Source organism: Euprymna scolopes, chromosome 17, assembly GCF_053919585.1.
Source record: "Euprymna scolopes isolate OS-2025 chromosome 17, ASM5391958v1, whole genome shotgun sequence".
Classification (NCBI taxonomy): domain Eukaryota; kingdom Metazoa; phylum Mollusca; class Cephalopoda; order Sepiida; family Sepiolidae; genus Euprymna; species Euprymna scolopes.
This window is the reverse complement of record NC_136498.1, coordinates 17,472,490-17,496,077: the sequence shown is the minus strand read 5'-3', so window position 1 is coordinate 17,496,077 and position 23,588 is coordinate 17,472,490. Positions and strand designations below refer to the sequence as shown.

Here is a 23,588-nt window from a genome sequence, read left to right as displayed (position 1 = left end):
CAGTTAAATTTTCGTCTAAGTGACGAAAATGAAGACAAAAATGCCGTCTGAGTTCAGACAGAAAAGTCTTTAAAAAATCAAGTCAAAAGTCTTGTCTAGAGGAAAAGAAATAAGTGCAAATGTTAAACCTCAGACGAGCGAAAAAAGTGACGGTGCAAACAACAATAATTTGCTTGTTCCTCAAGAAATATTCGAAATAAAAAGGAAAGTGTATAATCTTCAATGGTACAGCAAGAAGAGCCTTCTCTAATGAGAAAAAAAGTTTTCGTTCTACTAAGCTGTCGAAGCTACATCAGGTCAAGTAATGATTTTTTTTCAAGTAAAAGCCAACAAATATGAGTAAAAGAAAGTTGAAGAAGATGCAGATTCATTTCATGAAAAAAGAAGAAAATCCAATGAGACATTTTTTTTATTTTTATGCTATCTCAAGCAGGAATGACAATTCTTCTCTCTAAAAAAATTCTGTATAAATTATCCTTGCTTCTAAAAAAACTATTTTTACCTCAAAGTAAGTTTTACCTCTTTCTTAATCTTTTCTTATCTTTTAATTCTATTCTTTCTTTCTCCTGGACTGTTACTAGAACCTTTAAGGTTCGCCAAATGGAGGACATTTTTTGGCAGTCAAAATACGGTTAAACAGCTCATGAGGTAATAAGATTTCAAGACATCTAATATGCATATGAAAGGCAAAATGAAAAGAGAAAATAATAAATTACTTTCTGGAAATGTCATATTCTAAACATCCGTTTACCCACTAAGGTCATCCATTAACCCCTAATCCCTCAATCATTTCAATCACTATTACTCATTTCTTCGTAATGTGCTGTGAATGGCTGGTGTTGTAATAATAGATGCTTGGCCAGAGGAAGAGGAAGAAGGGGAGGGGCGAGGTACAAAGAGCTGAAAATATCCCTGACCAGCATGACCACCCAGAAAGATATTTTTTGTTTTGAAAATAAAAACCTTGGTGAATGGGGAAAAGTCCCACTTTGTGAGAAAAAAAATATCCAGGGTTATTTGCAGGGAAGCCCTGGGAATGGAGACAGTCTTAGATGTTATCATCAGTAGATGTCTGGCACAGTTAACCCCAGGGGAAACGAACAATGATCACTAACAAAGAGCCAGAACTAGATTCCAGGAGAATAGAAAGGGAAGCTGTTATAGCCAGTCACTTCCCCCCCCCCCCCGGAAGAGAGGGAGAAAGAGGCGGGAGTTGAACATTTGACAGGTAATTGGTCTGGTTAAAGCTACCAAGGCAGTTAAGTCATGGGGCCTCTCCAGGCAAGTTGGCTCATAGAGATTCTCAGCCAAGAAACTTTGTCATTGGAACTTATGTTTAAATCAGTGTTGTAGGTCTGTTATTCACCTAACTATACAGGTAAAACAACAATAAACATCTTTTATTTGTTTATAAACTGGACTTCTGGTTTTACTTGGTGTGAGGACTCTTCATTTGCACTGCTGAATGGAGGATCAACAGACAGTCTGGAACAACAGGTGGGTGATGATCCTGGCAAAAAAAAAAAAAAAAAAAGAAAAAAAAAAAGACAAGGTTGTTTTTTTATAGACGATAATATTTATTTCAAAGCATATCAATGTGGCATTTAGAAAAGAGCAGTAGTGAGAGGGTGACAACTTCACATTACAAAAAGCAAAAAAAAAAAAATATGAGGCAAATATAGTAAAGTCTGTATTGCAGACACATAATGTAGACTCTGCAAAATCAAAAAAAACAAAAAAAGAAAAGAAAATCAGCATAATATCAAAGAAAACAGACAGACAAATGTAAAACATTGATAAGCCTCATGCTAAACTGGGCTGGTCCAAATGTTTTAGAGTAAGCAAAGTATGTTAAGGAAAAAACAGCTGATTCTAAGGATGAGTAATAAGTAAGAGATATGTTTTGACAATTTTTGCAAGAGTCAAGAGAGAAAAATAAATAATAGGAGGTGTGAGTGTGTCTTGTTTATAAAAATAGGGAATGAATGAACACGACAGCACAAATGATGATGGACTAATATTCAGCTTGCTTGCTGGTCGATCAACTTTAACACTAATATCCTCCTTAAATTGAAAAAACCAACGTAAAAGAAGGTAAACATACTGAAACATCTTATAAAGAAAGACTTTCTTATGTTTATATATATATATATATAAACATAAGAATGCATGTAGATGACATATATATATATATATATATTTATGTAAATATTTTCAGTATTTACTTTGATAGTGCTCAATATGTAAGTAGAGCTAAGTAGTATGTTTTGAAAATATATATGGCAATTAAGCTATACAAAATTTTCGCGGTTCATCCTCGAGGATTCGTCAGGCTAATTATATATATCTCAGGAATGTGAGTAGCCAATGGCAAGAAAAAAAGCTGAAATTGGAATGAATTTCTCAGTTTGAGGAGTCACAGCCCCTTGCATGTGGAGAGAGAGAGCAATACATTAAAAAGATTATATATTAGTGTTGAAACGATTAAGCAGAATCAGAAAATCTTGAGCCTATTTTCCAATGCCAAAAATGATTCTTTTAACTGTTTCACTTTGTTCCTTTGTTTAAAACTTACTTTTCCATTACTTGTACTAATAATAATATCGATTTATATATTTTGAACTACCAGTAAAACTAAAATCTATAGGTTCCGACTATATGCAACTTCATTTTTATGTTACCGCAAATGTATCTACATATTACACCAGGAAAAATAAAACAACTCTGTAGCAATATACCTAATGATTTAAAAAAAAAAACCCATTGGAATCAGAATCTGTAATTGTATCAGAATCGGAAATATATTGGAATAATCCCATCACTAATACAAACACACACACACACACACACACACATATATATACAATTTTGCTATGTTCAAAAATATATCCGCCCACTAAAAAAGTGCCAACACGAGTTGTTTTGGCTCTTCCTGAATTGTACATAAGGGCTACTATTTTGGACCATGTTTATGGGAGACTATGTAATACAAGCAAGCTGTTTGCTTACATTACATTTAAACTTCTACTTTTGTTTGTAAACAAGTTTGTCAAGGATGTGTGAATCAATGAGTCTACTATAGCACATTCTATTAAAAAGATGCAATATTGCGGCGCTGGAAGGTTGACTGATAGTGTGGGATCTATATTCACATTAATTGTTTCCTGTGAACGAAACACACCTGTAAAATATACACACAAAAAAAAAAAAAAATGATAGATTAGATGAATAAATCCTGGGACTTAGGAATATAGCAAAATTGTTATTTATTTATATATGCTCTGTTATTATATCTTAAACATTGAGCTTCTGATTTGAAAAGGATTAGTATGCATAAAGAATAGAAAATATTTGCATATGTGTACATTTTCATAAAACATTATATATATATATATAGCTCTTTGTAAATAAAAAAATGGAGCACTGAAGGAGTGGCAATAATTATTATATGAAGTATTACTAATGGTGATCATGTGGCCTGTTGGGTAGAGCTACTATCAACTTAATGATTGTTGACTGGTTCATGGGGTTAGGATAGGTGCTGCTTTAACCACACTGAAGAGCTGTGATACAATGAAACAGCCTGTTTGTGGATGACAACCTGCCCTCATTGTTAAAATAAATCTGTTTAATTATACCTTTTTATTTCTTTCAACTTTTCTAATGATCATTGTTTTAAAATCAAAAACCTTGATGTATGTTCCAGATGTATTACGAACGTTTTCGATTCTTTGTTGAATCATCATCTGGCGAAAAGTAAATGAACAAAAATAAAAAAGTCAAAGAAAAGAAGAAAATTTCAAAAGGTAGCTGTGAAACGGGCATGTGAAGTCGGATGCAGTAAGAATGTTTCCACACTTTCTCACCTAATGTGGCATGATTAAGCAAAAGATTTCTGTAATTTTTAACAATGACCGATTAAATGAAAAAATGATGCCTAAGTACATACACACACGTGTATATAGTCAGTGCCACAAAAAAAAAAAAAAGAAAAGCTGAAATTGAATAGATTTTCCAACCCGAGGAGCCATGACCCCTTCTGTGTGTGTATGTGTATTTTTGTAATTTTATGTAGATATTTTTAGTATTTACTTTGATAGTGCTCAATATGTAAGTAGAGCTAAGTAGTATGTTTTGAAAATATATATGGCAATTAAGCTATACAAAATTTTCGCGGTTCATCCTTGAGGATTCGTCAGGCTAATTATATATATCTCAGGAATGTGAGTAGCCAATGGCAAGAAAAAAGGCTGAAATTGAAATGAATTTAGTCAGTGCCACAAAAAAGCTGAAATTGAATAGATTTTCCAACCCGAGGAGCCATGGCCCCTTCTGTGTGTGTGTATGTGTATTTTTGTCTACACAGCTTTAATCAGTTTGAACTAAGAAACTCAAAGTTAAGCGCATCTGTGTTACTTGTTTTGATCGGACTATTGTTCTCATCTTGAGTGTTATTTGTGCAACATTTTGGTGTAGTCTTTGATCTTCGTCAGGCATGTTGGTCAGCATTTTGGAAAAGAAAAAAGAAAAGTTACTAGTAGATGGTTTCGTATTTTTGGAGTTGTTTTTGTTTGCTGTGGTTTCATATGTGCTGGTGACCAACATGCCTGATGAAGGTCAAAGGCTATACTGACTGAAACATTGCACAAATAACACTCAAGATGAAAACAATAGTCTGAACAAAACAAGTAATACAAACAATCAGTCTTCATCTAAAAAATTCACAACAGTTTTTTCTTATTTTAAAAAAATAAATAAAACGGATATTGGTCAAAATGTGGAGAGACATTAGCAATTTAAATGGAAATCTGCTTTTATTGGATTTAAAAAAGGTAGAATTTTGCCATAGCATAAATACATACACAGAGATGAAAGAAGTAAATAGACACTGTTATTAATAGAGAATTGGACACTCACTCAGTAAAGTGGAAAGTGGAATCCCAAGATTTGCGGCAATTCTGACAAAGATCACATTCACCTTTCTATTAACCTATAATATGTATGACGCATCTGAAACTCAGAGAATTCTAATGCTTCTTTGGTCGGTGTTAAACAATGATATACAAGATAAATTTATATTTTAGATACAAAACAAAATGTCAATTATTATAAAAGATGGATATTTCAAACGTTTACTGCTACTTCAGGTGTTGATTGCCAACAAAGGAAGCAGACAATTTGCAACGTTGCAGTAACAAATAAACGAAACAAATATAAATAAAAATCCAGGTCGGCATTTTTCTTTCATTTAAAACAAAAGTATTTACTACCGTTAATCTCCAGTTTCAACATCATTTAAAAAGTCTCTTTTGCTGCCACATGTCCATCTAACTTGGTGCCCTCGCTTCTCTTTCTTCCGACCGCATGCTGGCCATAGCCGGCCCATTCTCACCTTCACTTTACACATCCATCTTCTTCAGCGCAGGGTCCTGGATATGACCTTAAACTATATCCGATGGTGAGGCCCTAGCTTGCGGGCTTTGGGAAGTGTGGAGCCACCCCTTAATTGCCATTGCTCCCAGGTCCACTCTGACCCGGAGTGGTAGTACCTGTTAGGGTTCCAACTATGGGTTAAATAGAAACCGACTTGAAAAAAAAACAAAAAAAAACAAATATATTCTATTAAAAAATTTTTCTTCAAAATCACTGGATTCAGAATTAAATAACCTGAAATGCCGTAATAAAAAACAGCCAACCTTCGGCACAGACTTTGTTTCTCCCCAATCACGTGGTGTCCTTTTTTTTTCTTTTTCTTAAGATGCTGCTCCTGCTGCTAATACAATCACTTGCCATCCATCCTTCAGCTACTGCTGTTCATATGGGCTCTGCTACAAATTTAGACATTGGGGTTATTTTTTTTCTTGGTTGTGTTGTTTTATGTGGCAACACCAGGCCCAGACATATCTTAAATTATCTTTATGGTATTTACTACTTTCATATCTGTGCATATTTATAGAGGGTGTTTGGAGATTGATATAATTTGGAGATTACGTTCGATGGCATAACTCTTGTATTATGTTCTAGATGTGCAAAACAACATCTTTTTGAAGAGATTGTGTAATAATAATCTATTACTAGTTTAATTTTTTCATCATCCATTTCCTCCGCTGCATTATCTCAGTTTATGCTGATTATTTTTATTTAACTGTTTCTGATTCTTTTTTTTCCCCTGAAATAAAGGCTGACATTTGCAGGATGCCAACCAAGTTCTATATATTTGTTTGGTGTTATTTTTTTTCTTAGTTACGTTGTTTTATGTGGCAACACCAGGCCCAGACATATTTTACCCATGATCTTGCCACAGAGATAATGTTCATCTATCTTATATGTCAAAATAACAGTGCACCATCACATATACATTGTACGTGTTAGAGGTTTACAATAAAGAATATGAATTAGTATTGGTTTCAATAACCTGAAAACAAAGTATTTCCAAACTTATATACACAAACAGGACATGATACCTTCAGTGTTCTTTTTTTAAATACCTGGTATGCACACATTAAGTTTGGCAAGGAAATACATTTTCTTTTCTTATCTTTAACAAAATATTTGTTTAAAAAGGCAAGATTTTGTTTTAGACTGTAAAAACAAATAAATGCAAAAAGAAGCACCTATTATACGTTCTTGAATATATATATATATATATATATATATATAAACCACGTTGAATACAGTGAACAAACTCTTACAAATTACCCCCACCCCTCCCAAAAAAAGAAATATTTTCCATTGGAAATCCAAGAGGATAAAAAAAAACGATTGGAATAATTAGGAAATTCAAATAGTAAAAAAAATTATCTTTTTGTGAATTTATGAGTTTGCTGCCTGTATTTAAGGTAGTTCATATATAAAAACAATTATAGCTACACTATATATTCCATTTAGACGGATAGAGAAACGTGAGTTTAATGTTTAATTGAACTTACAAATTAAAATAAAAATGCCCCCAAAAGTAAATAAATAATGGCCACCCATTTCCTTTTAACATTTTCCAGATTATTTGAAAAAGTAAATGCATTGTAAAAAAAAAACAAAAAAAAATAAAAAAATAAAAACATTTTAATAATTTAAAACACCATCTTAGAATTTTTTTTTATTTAATTTTACAGCTTGGAGAAAAACGTTTAAACAAAAGTTGAAATTTTGGCACAATGCTTTTCTTCATAAAAAAAATTTTTTTAAATGAAAACACTACAGATGCAAGGAGAAAAAAAACAAAAAGTATTTACTTAAGATGATGTAGAGAAATCGACAGCTTAGAGATGGTTTACAAAAATTACATTGTCAGCTTAAATGCTATTTGCGTTTGACTTTTGGGCAAAAATTGTAGGTACATATCTGGAAAATCAAACATTGAAAACACTGCAGAAATGTGGAGAAAAAGCAAAACAAAAGTACAAAAAAAAAAAACTTATGTAGAGAATAGCATTTGCTATTTCTTCACAAAAAATTACATTGTCAACTTAAATGCTTTTTGGGTCAAACTTTTGAAGAGAATTCTAGAACTCTGCTTAGCTGACATCAGAGTTCACAACAGTATTCACAACATCGATCTTGTACTCTTTATAAAAATAGATTGATGCACGTGTGTAGAGGTGGGGCATCCAATCATATTCAAATTATCTTCATCTATTATATAAAGGGCAAATGTCTGTTTCCATGTCTAGCTAAAACTTGAAAAAGATATAACAAACACCCACATAGCTGGTTAAAAAAAAAAAAGAAAAAAGAAAGCATAACCATGGATGTCTAATATCATTTAATGTTATGAAAAGATACACATATTTTAATGTTATCATGTAATCTGTTTTTCAGTTATTATTGTAAAAAATAGTTACTTCCCTTTAGGAAGTAACTATTTATTTTTTCATATGTTGGCTAGAGTTGTCAGTGTGTGTTTCCAGAGAGAGAAATGGGCTGGGTGAGAAGAAAAAGGGGTGAGTAGGAAAGAGAGGGTGATAGAAGTTATATTACAGTTTTGCTTTGAGCAATGCCAGGTATGCCTGCATGTTTTTCGTATTAGAACTTATACTTGAGTCTTTGTGGCATACAATGGAATTAGGCTCAAGCATACTAAGGGAATCATCATCCTGCAGGGTTACTAAAGAAAGTGTGAAAATAGAGCATCATCAAATACAGATTAAATATCAATCAAGCGTCATTCTTGATCAGCGGTCAGAAAGGGTAACCGTTAAATATAGGGAAGAGGAATGTTAGAGAAGAATTTGCCAGCAGAAGAGATATCCACAAAATAAATCAAACTGAAGTCAAATTATACAAAGAAAAATCTGTTTTTTGTGGTGAACGAAGAAGGAAAACAGAAAAAAGGAAGGCGATATACACAAGATGTTTTTTTTTGTTTTCTTAAATGTGCAGATAAATTTTCTGGAGGAATTTTATATATATATATATATATAAAAAAAGTGATATTGTCTATCTGAGAAACGGTCTCTACAAAACTCTTCTATCAATTTTTGGTCTACAGACTTGAAACTTGATAGATAGAGGATTTGGACTTATGAAACAAATTCGATTTGGTCTTTAGCCAGTAAAAATAGCTGCTAAGGGGTCAAAATTAAAAAAAGAAATGGAATTTGTCAGGCAAAAGTCAACTTGAAATACTTCCATGCATGTGCAAATATACATTTATAGGTTAAATAAGCTTATTTTTTGCAGTTTTTGTATGCATATTATTTGTTTTGTATGCGTATGCGTTTGTATGTGTATGATTTTTTTTAGTACACATATGGATTTAGGTCAGTCAGTAACATATAAGGCTGAAAATCTATACATTTTGGTTTTGATTTGAGCTGAAGGCACCCAAGTAATATTTTTTTTCTTTTTACTTTTGAAATTACTACTATAGATTGGGTACAATATAATAATTAGTAGAAAATTGACTCTATAATAACAAATACGAAATCTGCATAAATTAAAATATCATACTTAAGTGTATTTTATGACCTAGCAATGCTGGGCAGCCTGCTAGTATATATATATATATATATATATATATCTATATAAATAAAATGAACTCATTTTTTCCCGTCGGATTTTGACCTTAATAGGATTAAAAATCAAGATATTTCATGCAAATATAATATGCACAAACGGCAGAACAATATCTGAGGTGTGTTATAGGCTTATTATTTCTCAAATTCCTCGATAATCTTAGATTTCTATACTTTTTCTGCTGAGAAGTCACGGCCAAAATCGGTTAAGATCAATGGAAGTGGTAAAATATTTTCTCTCTAATAAATTCCTCCTCCCCCTGCCACCACTTAACACCATTTGGGGATCGTTCACAAGGAACAGTTGAGAAGAGAACACCGGTTTGGTTTCGTAGTTCTTTCATGTGAAGTTATTTAAAATCACTAAACTAAGCTGCAGTGCTCTGTGGCGTAGTGGTTAGCGTGCTGGACAATTCACATTATATTTTCACGTTCGCGCCGACCTACCGTAGTCGTTTTTTTTTTTTTTTTTTTTTTTTTCCTAAACAAGTGGAATGGACATTTCTTGGTGGCCGAACTGTTAACGTTGCAGATGTTGTTTTTTTATTTTTTTTCACACTTTATTTTCCTACTTTTACTCATGACTCCGGGTTTGATCCTTCCTACTTACCTACCATAACATTTTTAAAAAATCCCCCCCCCCTCCGTCCCAGAAACAAACACTCGGGCAACGCCGGGTACCCCTGCTAGTATAAAATATGACATAATCACGTTGACACACTGGTTCTCATTAGATCATCAAAGTTTAGTGACATTGCGCTTGGCCAGTTGGGAATACTAGATGGGAATTTGAGATTACAAGATGTTGGTATGTATTTATGTGAGTGCGTATAATACCTAAGGGAGTTAAACGCTTCTGCCTTGCACAGTTCCAGATCATCCTTGGGCAAAATGTAGCATATGTTAGCCTCGTTTTTATATTTCAAAGAGTTACCATAGAGGGGGTAGATGGAGTTCTTCGCTTAAGGTAATCCATCCAGAAGGGAAATAATGGAAAACCCAAACCAGATAGAAAGCGTCCATTGTCCCTGTAAACCAATCTTCTAAAATGGTGTTACAAACACAACAATCATTTCTAATTTGTAATAGCCAGTACGGAAGTAGTAAGGCATAGAAAATTATCATTACAATGTTCATGTCAGTGCATAATCTCATTTAATAGGAAATCATAAAATGAAACTATATATATTTATATAAATAAGTTTAAGACAAAACAAAATAGAGATATATATGAATTTATTTGTCAGTTTAATAAGGAAATAACATCATATAAAAAAAGTGGTTATAAACACTCATTATAGCTAGGCATTAGAAAGCCTAACGCATCTAATTAGAAGAGAAGAGGGCTAGGTTACTGATATAAGGAAATATGACGTCTAGCTTAGGGTAGATTAACATTGGAAATGTAAAATAAAATAGAAGGAAGATGAATGAAAAATATAACATTAAGGATGAAGAAAAAACAAAAGAAAAGTAGGAGCAGTATAGTATATAACTGAGGGGGGGGGGGCTAGAGGGGAGTAATGAAGGTGATGGAAATAGGGTGAAATACCAATAGAATAATGCATAGAGGTGTTTTAAGGCAAATGGGGTCTAGAAAATTTTTATTTTAATATGTTATTGAGTCTGTTGAAGATATACAAGTTTCTGCTATTCAATCATCCTGAATTTAGGAGAAATTCTTACCTGTTCATGTTCATTTTAGGAGAAATTCTTGCCTGTTCAGAAATATTCATCAGTTCCATTAGGAATGAATGGTTTATTAAGAACAAGACAGAATTTCTTCATCCAGGATAACCAAATAGATGAAACCCAGATCCCACAAACAACATTATATTAGTGTAAAAAAAAAAACAACATTATATTAGTGTAAAAAAAAAAACATAATCATGTAACTATTAAAGAGTCATCTGATTAAATAAGAAAATTGAAAGATATTTTTAACATTAATGGAAAAAAGAAAATTGAATTTGAAGACTGTAACATAATTCCGTTCAAATCATCCATATCTGATGATAGGGTCTGTACAGCATAGCCATGTTGACACATCAATTCTTATTTGATCACTGAAGTTAAGCAATGTCGAGCCTGGACAGTATCAGATGGGTGACCAGTTAGGAATACTAGGCGTTATACGCCATCTTCTCTGGCTGAAATATGCATGTGACTGCGGACCACATGTTAATGATATTCCCTAGAAACTTCCTCGCTTTAGTGAGAGACTGTTCAATCTGTCTGCACAAATACTACACTTTGGATTACAAAAATCCAAGAAACACAGGATTATGTTGATTCTAAAAATTTGAATTCACTAATAGGATCTTAAACGACTAAATTAACATTCTTCCATGTGAAAAATTCAGTGATATCTACACTCAATTTGTCCCCAAAACAGTATTTTAAAGAGCATTGCATTCTTATATTTATATGTAAGTGTATTAGTATTATGAACCTATCTTTTTTTCTTCTATTATATAAAGAACAAGGGTCTGTGTGTACATGTGTGTATGTCTGGCTAAAAGTCGTCTACAAAACAAAGCCCCACAAAGTGTTGCCCGAGATGAATAATGTCTACAATTTAGGAAAAATTAATCTTTGATCCACAACTGGTACAGTTTTAATTGGGGGAGGGGGAAGGTCTGCTTTGCAGCCACTAACTAAAGGGAAGTAATTGACTTTTTATTGAGTTAATTCCCTTATGTTAATTTGTGTCTTGCGTTGTTTTTATTTTATTTCTCTTATCAGTTTGTTCAAGCTGGGGATGAGGCATCCTCCCAAATGCCAAACATTCACCTGCTAACTCAGATATTCCAACCAAGAGATCTTTTTAAGATTCTGGCCATCTCTTTGAGTGCAATTGTTTGAATCTCTCTTGCACTTGTTTCACCGGGTATATGTGCCAGGTAGGTTTTGAAATTCTTTTCCAGGAGTCCAGTTGTTTCTATAATTACTGGAATGGTGTGTGTGTGTGTGTGTGTGTGTGTGTGTGTGTGTGTGTGTGTGTGTGTGTCCAGAGAAAGGCATTCTGGGCAGAAAAGAAAAGGAAATAAAGAAAGGGAGGGGAAAAGAGAAGTTTTAATAGAAATATGGTTACACTATTACCCTAGGCAATGCTGGGTAGTCCTGCTAAAATAATATAAATTTTGAAATGTTTAAGCATCGACATTTTTAAATGAGAATAATCAGAGTGGTACAAAAAAAGATATATCCATTTTATTATCGTTTCTATGAATCCCGGCTTCTGTTTTTCAAGTGAAATAAAATGGGCAACAAGTTATTCCATGCAGGAGAGGATCAAAATTGTACTTCAGAACAAAATTGGTTGTCAAATTTAACAACAATTTTAGAAAAGCTTCTCCGGGCGAAACACTGCAGATTTACAATAAAGCGGCCTCTGAATTAATTCAGAAAAACAGGAAGTTTTCAGAATAGCATTGAAAATCGCAGTGGTTGCTTGCAAGAAGAGTCAGGACAGAAAATAACATCTTGACATTTGGAGGGTCATTAAAAACTTCAATGTGCGATTAGCCACAGTGATTCAATACCAAGGGGCTTAGATTGGGCACATTTAAATAGTTGAACTGAATGGCGGTATACAAGTACAATAAAAAAAAAAAAAAAAATATGCCTCACAAAACTTACAGGTCTATATAAAAAAAAAGAATGTAAAATTTTCCTTTCAATAATAAATTCTACTTTATGATAAATGGATATAGCTTTTTAGGCCACCCTGTATTTCAAAACCCTATAAAAATGACAATAATTTAGGTTTTGTAGAGAATTCTGAGGAACTCAATTCATGCAGTTGCTGTAGTTTAATAAATAACAAATAATATCTAATAAACTAAGGTACATTTTCTCCTATTCCATTGACCATTATAGCTTTCAAACCAAAACCTTTATATGCTCATCTGTTCTCCAAGCCAATTCCTAGTGTATATTTCTAGAAAATATATATTAATATCATTCCATTTCAACATCTCTTACATTTTTTTTAGCTAAGATGCATCTCTTAATACAGTCATTTACAGAGGAGGTCACGCAAGCTCACATGTCTGTAAGACAATCTATGAAAAAAAATTTGTAAAATTTTCCTTTGAATAATAAATGAAACATGAATTTCAAAAATGAAGAGGATTTTAATTTGCGTAGTTTCTGTAGTTTAATGAATAATAAATAATTAAGATGACACCTGCATGAATTTAAACAAAAATTATATTTGTAGCAATTTTTATTTGGGAATTTATAACTACAATAAATTGCAGTCTCACTTAATGCCTTAACTAGCAAATTCTAGCATTGCTACAAATATAATTTGCTGATTTCTTTATGTCCTCTGAGGAGAAGAATAACAAGAACAGCATTCTTTGAAACTCCACAGAATAAGGACTTTGTAAATTGTTTTTTGGAGTATACAGTCGAACAATAAATTTTGAGTGTAAAGTTCAACTTACAGTTTTAATTTTCTTTCTCTTATAATAAGCTCTACTCTCTATTGCGTATTGAGCTTTTTTATTCAGTTGGGATTAAATTTTCTATATATAAATACTGTTATTTATATTAGTTTGAAGTTTACCATTGCGTATATCAGGTAAACACTACATCCCTTTGATTTCTTTAATATATATATATATATATATATATATAAATATGAGAGAGGATGAAATAATTTTTGTACAAATTGTTAGAGCTATGAACTAGAGCATACAAAGGGTCAATAGAAAAAACACAACACAAACTGGAATTTATAATGATATTGGACTAAGTTTGTGTTCCATTTTTCTTTTATGTTTATTTGTGTGTGTATACATCAAGAAAAAATATAATACTACTTGGATTGTTCGGATTAAAGTTCCCATTTTTCACATTTTGATTGATGTAACCTCCGATCTTCTCCAGGTGTGTCCAGGAATCTTTCTGTCAAACTCTGGAATTTGCACGGAATTTCAAACAGAACCCTTTGTTTTCCAAGTTCAATAGAATGATTACCGAGTTCAACAAGACACGGTCCTGGATATGACCTTAAACTATATCCAGTGGTGAGGCCCCAGCTTGCAGGCTTTGGGGAGTGTGGAGCCACCCTTTAATTGCCATTTCTCCCAGGTTCACTCTGACCCGGAGTTGTAGTACCCGTTAGGGTCCCAACTATGGGTTAAATAGAAACCAACTTGAAAACAACAAATATATTCTATTAAAAAATTTTTCTTCCGAATCTTTGGATTCGGCATTAAATAACCTAGAAAAGGGTTGATATGCCGTAAAACAAAAACAACCAACCAATCAACAAGACACACCTGAAGGAGGTCAAAGGTTACATTGATCGAAACATTGTACAAATAACACTATGAGAGCAGTAGTCCAAAGAAACCAAATAACTATCAATCATAGTCTCAAAAATTCAGAAACGTAATTATTTATTATTGAAGCATTTTTTGTCTCCTCCCAAACAATTTTTTTAAAAATTTATTTTTTCCTCAAAAGTAAGCCATGTTTACTCCATATTTCTGTATATGTATGATTAATGGACCCTAACTTCAAACCTGGAGAAACCAAGCCATAGAGATGAGATGCTTCCGAAAAATCCTCAACCTCTAATACAAATGAAGAAGAAAAGAACAGACTCATTTAGGCAGTCGGAACATACGACGATCTACTGATTACTGTGAAACGAAGGAAAATGAAATAATATGGCCAGGTAACCCAATTACCGTGTTTCACAAAGACAAGGGTGGGGGGACAGACACAAAAGAGGTGCGAAAACAACATCTGAGAATGGGGAGGGCTAACACGTTCAGGAAAGCAGAAAATCGGGAGGGCTGGAGAAGGCTGGTTGACAGGTCATCTTTGATGTCCCAATGGTCACCCAGATCACAGCACATATGAGATGAGAAAGTGCTTAATGAAGATACCAATAACATATGAGAAACATTAGTTTTAAAAATATATTTATGCTAAGACGTTGGTAAAAGTCAAAATCAGGATTATGTACAATGTAAAATTTCTCGATCACGTTGTAGTATCTGTTGCAATTATTGTTTACTGTGATTCTTGCTGGTGTGCTGAGATATATATTGTGGTCTAAACTCACTTTTGAGGAGGACATTAAAAATATCACAAACAATTTTAAAAACATTTTGAAACTGAGTTTTGACCAAGAACTTTTTTTTTTTTTTTTTTTTTAGAGCCAACGAACGTTATTTATATTTTATGGAATTGAAATAGTTGTAATTTATTAAAAACAAGTTTTGTTATATTATTATTATTACTTTTTTTTTTGTTATGAGGTGGGTAGTGAAGAGGAGAGATTTCACTTTTTTTACTACAAAATATTAATAGACTTTTAATCAGCGAGATAACTTCCCTACTAAATAAATCTTCCCAACTTGCTTCGTAGCTTCACATTGAATACCATTCAGAACTGGCTTGTAGCTCATATTTGTTTTACTTGGGAGTCCCCACTTATCAAGGCCTGAAGGCCACTCGAGGATAAGGGTTAATGAATGTAAAGTGTAGTAATTATTAATGGTTTTAAATTGAATAGCATTTGATTTTAACTATATACATATAGTTAAGCAACGTCGTGTCTGGTTGGTACTAAAATGGATGACTATTTAAGAATTCCAGATGCTATATGTGTCCTCCGCTTATCTCAACATTGTTTCCAGTCATCCTGGACTTCTCCATACCACTGGACTTAAACAGTGTCGTTTCAAGAGAGGTGTGGTTGCATAATTACATGTGCAACTGCCCTTACAGGGGTTATCCATTGTCTTTCGAAATTGAATAGAGGCAATAATGATGATATATATATATATATATATATATATTATAAATTACTAACTAGCTCTACCTACGTATTGAGCACTTTTGAAGTAAATACTTAAAGTTTACGCATAAATTTATACTTTTGCATATTAATTTTATGTGAGTAAATGAAGTAGTTATATATATATATATATATATATATATTGGTGATGCAACAGTTTCAATATTTTTCCAAATTCCAGTACAATTATCAATCCAGATTCTTTTAAAATTTCTAAAATTATTATTTTTTTTTGATTACCATAAAAGTCTATGTAATGTGTATGTATTTTTTTGCAAACATAAAAATACACCTGTGGGGGATCTGTAGATTTTATTTTTACTAATAGTTATAAATCAATAAATATTTATCATTAAATACCAGCAATAGAAAATTATGTAAAAAAAAAAAAAAGAAAAAGAAAAAAAAAAAGACAATTAAAATAATGTTTTTTGGCATCAGAAAATAATCATAAATTTTTCCGATACCCCCGCAAAATTCCGATTTTGAGTAATCGTCCCAACACATACACACAGATATGTGTGATATATCTATGGTAATCAGAAATGACATAAATTATTTTAAGTGGAACTGCTGTTGGGAAATTATCTCCAAACTATTTATCATCAGGTTTTGGTATTTAGGTGCTGCGAATGTCCCCAAACTTCAGGAAGGGCAACGTTTAGTACACGCTCTTCATGCGTCCAATCTAAAGGATCGATATCAGTGATTTGACTGCATGCAGCATGACTGATATCAATTCTTTAGATTGAGCCGCATCGAGAAAAGTCATGAGAAGTTGCCTGATGTTGCTCACAGCAGCCATTTTGAATCCGAAGAGAGAAAGTAAACATATAACAAAAGCGTCCACATTTTCAGACCATTAAATTAGATTGCTCGTTTCCATTCTGGTTATGTACTTCCTCTCCTCAGATTCAGTATTTACGGTACAGTAAATTGGCTTAAAACTTTTGTTCTTGTATAGAATTCCCCCCATATTAAAAAAATAAAAGTAAAGAAAAATCTATATGATGTACATAACCATAAAAAAACGAAAATATCATATTCCAAAAATCGTGTTAATTGATCAAGGAAACAATAACTATAAAATAGAGACTAACTCACAGAATACAAAAATCTCTACAGAGCCAGTAACTTTCCTATTTTCTTTTCCAAACAACCAATATGCCTGAGGATGGGCGAAAGTCAATCCAATCGAAATGTTGCACGACTAACACTCAAGATGAGAACAATAGTCTGATCATTACAAGTAATATAAACAATCAGCCGTCATCTAAAAAATTCACAACTTTAATTGATCAAGGAGTTTTATTTTATAAAGAAAGTCATTTTTAAGTAGATTAATGAGAATTCATAGGTATTACAACATGAATCTTGCAAGTTTCAATCATTTGAGTCATCTCCCTTTGTTTTTTAAGATTGTTTTCAAAATGGTGGACAAGACAGCTGCTCTTCTGTTACTCATAAAATTTGATTTTCTTATGTAAAAATAAAACTACTTGATCAATTTACATGATTTTTCGAATATGATATTTTTTGTTTCATCACAGGTATGTACATCATACAGATTTTTCTTTGTTTTGTTTTTTTAATATAGGAGGAGTGCTGGGCAAGAACCGAAGTTTTAAGCCAATTAAACACTGACACTTCTTTTAAATATTAAAAATTTTTCAATGCATGTAGGTCACAAACGAACAGGTAGAACAAAATAAATAATTTTTCCACACAAATATATCACAAATGAATAGGCAACTAATTTCCATTAAAATAATTTATGTTGGCATGAGTAATATTTTAATATATAGCATAGAGAGCCACAGTCATTCCTGTGATCCTCTAGAGTGAGTCACCTAAAAAAAAATGCAAAAAAGAAAAAAGAAGCAGAGTCTAGATAAATTCCGGGGATCCCGTTGCTACCATCTGTCGTGAGAGCCACTCCAACCCATCGTGTAGACCATATCCACTTTTAGCGTCACATGCTTGAATGTGCCAACTTCGATTGCAGCAAAGTTTGAACAAGGAAAATTGTTCTGTTAGTTCTTCAATACTAAGGCAGACCTCCTGATCCTGGTGGAAAAAAAAGGAGAAAAAAAAAAAAAAGAAAAAGTAAAAATATTGAAACAAAATATTTACAAAGGAAGATAATTTTCACTTTTTAACAGAACCAGTTAATGAATACGATACTAAAGTTTTTAATTTTTGAGATAAGGGCTAATTGTTTATATTACTTGTATTGATTGGACTATTGTTCTCATCTTGAGTGACATTTTCTTTTCCAAACAATAACCAACATGCCTGAAGATGGTCGAAGGCCAATCCACCCAAAACGTTGCACAAATAACACTCAAGATGAGAACAATAGTCCGATCAATACAAGGAATACGATACTGTTTTAAATAGACTTAGAAACTCTTGCATCCTGCAATGTATGAGGCAATCAAAGTATACCATTGTTTTTGGTCTCAAGTCAGATCCACAATGTTCCTCCAGCTTCTTTGAGAAGACGTTTATTGCTAATTGCCTGATGGGAGAATGTTGACAGGGCTGCTCAGGTATTTTTTGTTGGCCAGAGTCCACTTCTGCTAGTGTGCTGGCTTTTCAAAATCTCACATAACCTTCTGATTAACCTTCGCTAGAGAGGAGATAAATAATTAAACAATATTGAAAACTAGTTTTTGGCCTTTTGGATGGAAGAGTTTCCAAATCTAAGTCTATTTAAAACAATCTAAATAAATAAATTCTGTGGGCAAAAAATGAAATAACATTCAACTTTTTTAAACTAAAACTATTCTGCATTGTTTTGTCAATATCTTTCCTGTCCTCAGTTAGTTAAGAAGAAATCGTTCTAGACCGAGATAATTTAAATTTTTGTCCCAATTAAGAATGCTCCATTTTTTGGAGAGCTCGATTTTACTTACATTGAAAAGCGACAATATAAGTGTTATAATTTTCTTATAACTTTCTTAATAATAAAGTGACTTTCTCTTTATTTGCATATCTCCTCTCACGTGATCTTGCTGTTTGCTTTTTCTTTATTTTCTTTGAATACTTTTTTTTTTTTTTATTCTATTAACAGGCATTCCTGGCCACTTACCGCATTTGTTGTTGCAAAATTCAGTTGAATAAAACTTTGGAAAAAGGTCTTTCTGCTTGCATCTTTATTACCAAAAGGAATATACAGGGTGGTCGCTAGAAAAGCGGGAAATTTGAAGGTCAGCTTAGATTATGAATAAAATGTGTGATTGCTATTTTTTGATTGGTGCCGTGTGAGTGTTGTAAAATAAATCGTTGTTTGATGCTGCAGTGAATAGCATGGACGACATTTTGAGTATCTATGAGTATAATTTAACATTTGTCTTTGAAAAACTTTGTAAAAATTATTCTTTGTAAAAATAAATCTTTGTTTGACAAATTTCCCGCTTTTCTAGTGACCATCTTGTATTTTTTAATTGAAAAGAAAAGTTACAAACTATTTTGCATTCTAACTAGGGCAAATTAGACACAAGGTCGGTTTTTAATGTAGGAAAAATTTAGCTACCCCACAAGCGGCACCCTCGATTGGGACAAAAATTACATCCAAATCTATTCTTTTAATATTTGGTGGTTTTCAGATGCTTGAAATCTAACTGATACCACATTATTTATTGAAATTAAAAAATGTAAAAGCATAAAGTATTAAAACAAATTTTAGTGCAAATTCAGAATTCAACCCACATTAAAAAACAAAAATACAGTAAAACCTTGGATGTACATAGCTGTCAAAATTAAATAATAATAAAAAAAGACACCAAGTAGCATATGGGGAGGTCAGAAGAGAAAGGAAGTTATTCTTTTGAAAAGGGGGAAAAAAAGGTGAAGCAAGACAAGAGAAAAAGAGAGAGAAAAAAAACAGGAAAAGAGAAAGAAAAAGAAAATCTAGCCAAATAGCAATTATAAAATTAGTTATTACTTATTAAAAAAAAATTTTTTTTAATGCAGATTCGACTTGCAAGAATCTGCTTTTTAACCGTCAATTTTAAAGTCAAATTATTTAAACATTAAAAATGTTTAATAGAATAATATACTTTTTTTTTAACAAAAAAATGTGAAGAATTTCGAATGTTTATACTTTCAAGTCTCAACATAAAATTAAGTGCATATTTAGAATTACAATTATAACAAAAAAAAAAAAAAAAGAAAAACAGAAAACTCTTTATGATGTACATACTCGTCATGGAATAAAGATATCATATTCTGAAAATCGCATGAGTTTGGCCAGTAACTTTTCTGTTTGGTTAGTAAACGAAAATATTTATTTGTCAAGGGTCAACTAAAGATAAATTCGTCCACAGAGCTTTGCCGCTGTTACATCACTACATTCCTCTGTTTTTCAAGTACTTCCACAGAATGTATTCCAATAAACATTGTGCACTTCTATGTCCTAAATGCAAATACCCACAACCAACCCAACTAGCTGCTAAATCCAACTCTTTCAGGTTTGCAGATGGCAGAAGATTTTCTATTCTGATAGCTTCTTGCCTCAAACCACATTCTTTTGAAATTCCCTTCCTACTCTGTTTCCTCGACAGTATCAACATGCAGAAATTTAGATGTAATGTGACCAACTCCCACCAAGACTGTCGCAGTATAACTCTCGACTACCAAGCTTATATTTAAGTGGAAATATGCCTTGTTTTTGGTGAAGAAAATTTAAAAAATTCTTTTTTAAATATTAGTCTGTCCGAAATGTTTGTTTATTTTTTTTTTAATGAATAAAATCGGGAATTGTATCGTCCCATCACTAGAATATAATAAGCTTTCAAGTAGAAGAGTTGTTACCTTTTTTTTCCTGGATTCTTTGGAATGGAAAATCAAGCAGAACATTATAGACATCTGATGCTTTTTTTACTAAGGAAAAGGAATAAACACTAGAAAAACCTGCATAAAGTTTTACCATATGTATGAGGAGAATGCTGTTGCAAAATGGGTGTGCCAGAAAATGGCTTGCTCGATTCCTTCCAAAAAGAAAATTTTTTCAGTGAAAGATGCACCTCGTTTGGGCCTGCCAAAGATGATCGACAGTGATGAAGTTAAAAACCTGATTTCTGTTTGACAACTAGACAAATCAGACATTCTCAAGATTTCTAAATCAACCATGGAAAATGAATTGTATAAACTTGGTTATGTTTTTTTTTTTTTTTGTACATGGGGATCACCACTTATCAAGGCCCGGAAGCCACTCGGGGATAAGGGTTATTTTGTGTTCAATAATCAATGGGATAATATTGTAGTAATAGTTGGTATTTGAGATTTGATAAAGCGTCTTACTTAAGGGGCAATTAATCAGGAATTTGTTTATGTTGGACTTGAAGACGTCCAAGTTGTAGTCAGGTGCGAAACAGGCAAACGGAAGAGAATTCCACAGGCGTGCACTTCTCAGAAAAAAAAAAACGATGTTCATGGAATCTACGTTTTGATTTAGGCACAGATAAAGAGTGGGGGAAATTACTGACAGTGGTTTTAGTTAGACTGGTGTTTATCATGAAGGATTGGTGAGGGGGGACCAGAGATTGGAACTCGGACGAACACTTTCCATGGAAATAATGATAAAACAAAGACAAGCTCGCAACATCTCTTCTGTGGGAGAGAGCTTGCAGGGAAGAGAAGAGAGCATCCCCCACTAAGCCACGAAGTCTATTTTGTACTTTGTCAAGGCAGGATAGGCTGTTTTTTGAAGCTCCAGCCCAGATGTGGCAGCAGTACTTCATCTTTGGACATACTTGGCTTTTATAGAGATGGAGAATTGCATCAGTAGTGAGATGTTTCTAAACTTGATATTTGGGTTCCTTTTTCCTAAAAAGCAAAAAACTTTACGACCAATTTTATAAACTAATATCAACAGTGCTTACTATAAACAGTGGATTTTATATTATTTAACACATGCTCGACCAGTGCCTTACACTGCATCAGACATTCAAACATTTGAACCTCATGTTTCTCCAACATTTGAAGATGTGCCAAGCATTAACATCATCCTGGCACATAAAAAAAAAAAAAAAAAAAAAAAAAAAAAGGTACTTGTACAGTTTAATCAAGACATTAAAAAATTAAAACAGCAAAAAAAGGTTATATTTGTACTTATTCGTTTTGGACTGAAGATCTCCATAAAAAATTTCACTTAATTTGATTGAATAGTTTGTTTTTTTTACAGCGGAAAAACATGTTTTTATGAGAACGTATTGATGGTAGACATCTTGGAATCTTTTGAACATGCCATGGGGTGATAACTCCAGTTAAAGCGCCGCCACTCCCTCCCCATTTTAATACTAGCATTTCTTCCTAAAAATCGAACCTTTTGCTCAGTATCATAACAAATAGTTTTTTCGCTGTAAAAAAGAACTACTTGCTGAAATTAAGTGAAATTTTTTTTCGGAGGATTTCATTCCATAACGGATACATACAATTTAAACTTTTGTCGAAATTTTCATTTTTTTAATGTCTTGATTAAACTGTACAAGTACCAAAAAAAAATGTATTTTCCTGAAAAAGATTCTGTTATGGATCGAAATATCAAATTTAATTTTAATAAGTAAATGTAATTATTCATTAAAAGAAATTGTTTGGCTTTTAAACAGTTAAATTTTTAATTTTGTATTTATATGTATATTGTAAGAATAAATTGGGTTTTTAGTAGTAGACTTACTTGTTTATTGGCAAAAATAAGCAGTGAGGCTTCTCTCAGTTCTTTTTCCTGGACCAACTTGGCCAATTCGTTATAGGCTTCTTGCAATCGTTCTTTGTTGCTGCTATCCACAACATAAATCACAGCTGAAAGGAAGAAGAAAAAATTAACAAGAGAAGAAACTCTCCTTTTATTTTGTTTGCTCTTGTCTAGAATTCCTTCTTTAATAATAAACAAAATTTTTTTAAAATCTGTATGATGTACATATCCATGATGGAATGAAAATGTCATGTTGAAGAAACAAAGAGATAACTCAACAACAAATCAAACTTGTGAGCTCAGACACGTAATGTCTACAATTTCTCATTAATCACTTTCAATCGTTCATAAATGTTTTTTTAATTTTTATAAAATAAAACTGCTAAACAATTTACGTGATTTTTGAAACATTTTTTTTTTTTTTTTTTACACAGTGATCACCACTTATCAAGGCCCGGAAGCCACTCAGGGATAAGGGTTATTGCAAGTACATTACGTTTGTGTGGAGATTTGATGGAGTGTTTACTTAAGGGGGCGGTTCATTAGGAACTTGTTAACATTAGACTTGAAGACATCCAAGTTGTAGTCCGGAGGGAAGCAGGCAGACGGAACAGAGTTCCACAGGCGTGCAGTTCTAAGAAAGAAGCTTTGTTCATGGAATCCGCGTTTTGATTTAGGCACAGATATAGAATGGGGGAAATTTTTCACAGTGGATTCAGCTAGACGGGTGTTTTTCGTGAAAGATTGGCGAGGGGGGACCAGGGATTGAAACATGATCTTCTTTTGTTATATTGTTGTGAAAACCACGTGGTCCCCCACTTAACAACAAACACCAACCATAACATTGTTTCTGTGATCTTCATCACCTTAGTCTGTCCTTCTGGCCGTGTCATCATCTCTCACATTAGTGCCAGTTGAAACGGGCATGCATGGTCTCACAAGTATAAAAAAAAATATAAGAAAAAGTGCTTGTTAAGATAGAATTGACGAATCGATTTTTTTAAATATGTAGTTTTAAGCAAAAGCAACAGTACTTGCTTAATTGTTG

At 32.7% G+C, this 23,588-nt stretch overlaps 1 protein-coding gene across 2 annotated transcripts in view; it reads right to left on the bottom strand.

Moving 5' to 3' along the window:
* Positions 1–392: 392 nt before the first annotated feature.
* The window catches only part of LOC145296699 (E3 ubiquitin-protein ligase TRIM23-like), a 70,175-nt gene continuing 46,979 nt past the window's right edge, over positions 393–23,588 (bottom strand). Inside the window, exons 9-11 of one of the 2 annotated variants that reach the window (XM_080142676.1) lie at positions 22,523–22,647; positions 17,691–17,907; positions 393–1,510 (exon numbers count right to left, since the gene is read on the bottom strand). In XM_080142676.1, the coding sequence (XP_079998802.1) occupies positions 17,728–17,907; positions 22,523–22,647 (305 nt within the window). In that variant the 3' untranslated portion in view covers positions 393–1,510; positions 17,691–17,727. Of the gene's footprint in view, positions 1,511–17,506; positions 17,908–22,522; positions 22,648–23,588 lie in introns of those variants that run through there. The other variant, XM_080142675.1, reaches the window with a different exon arrangement.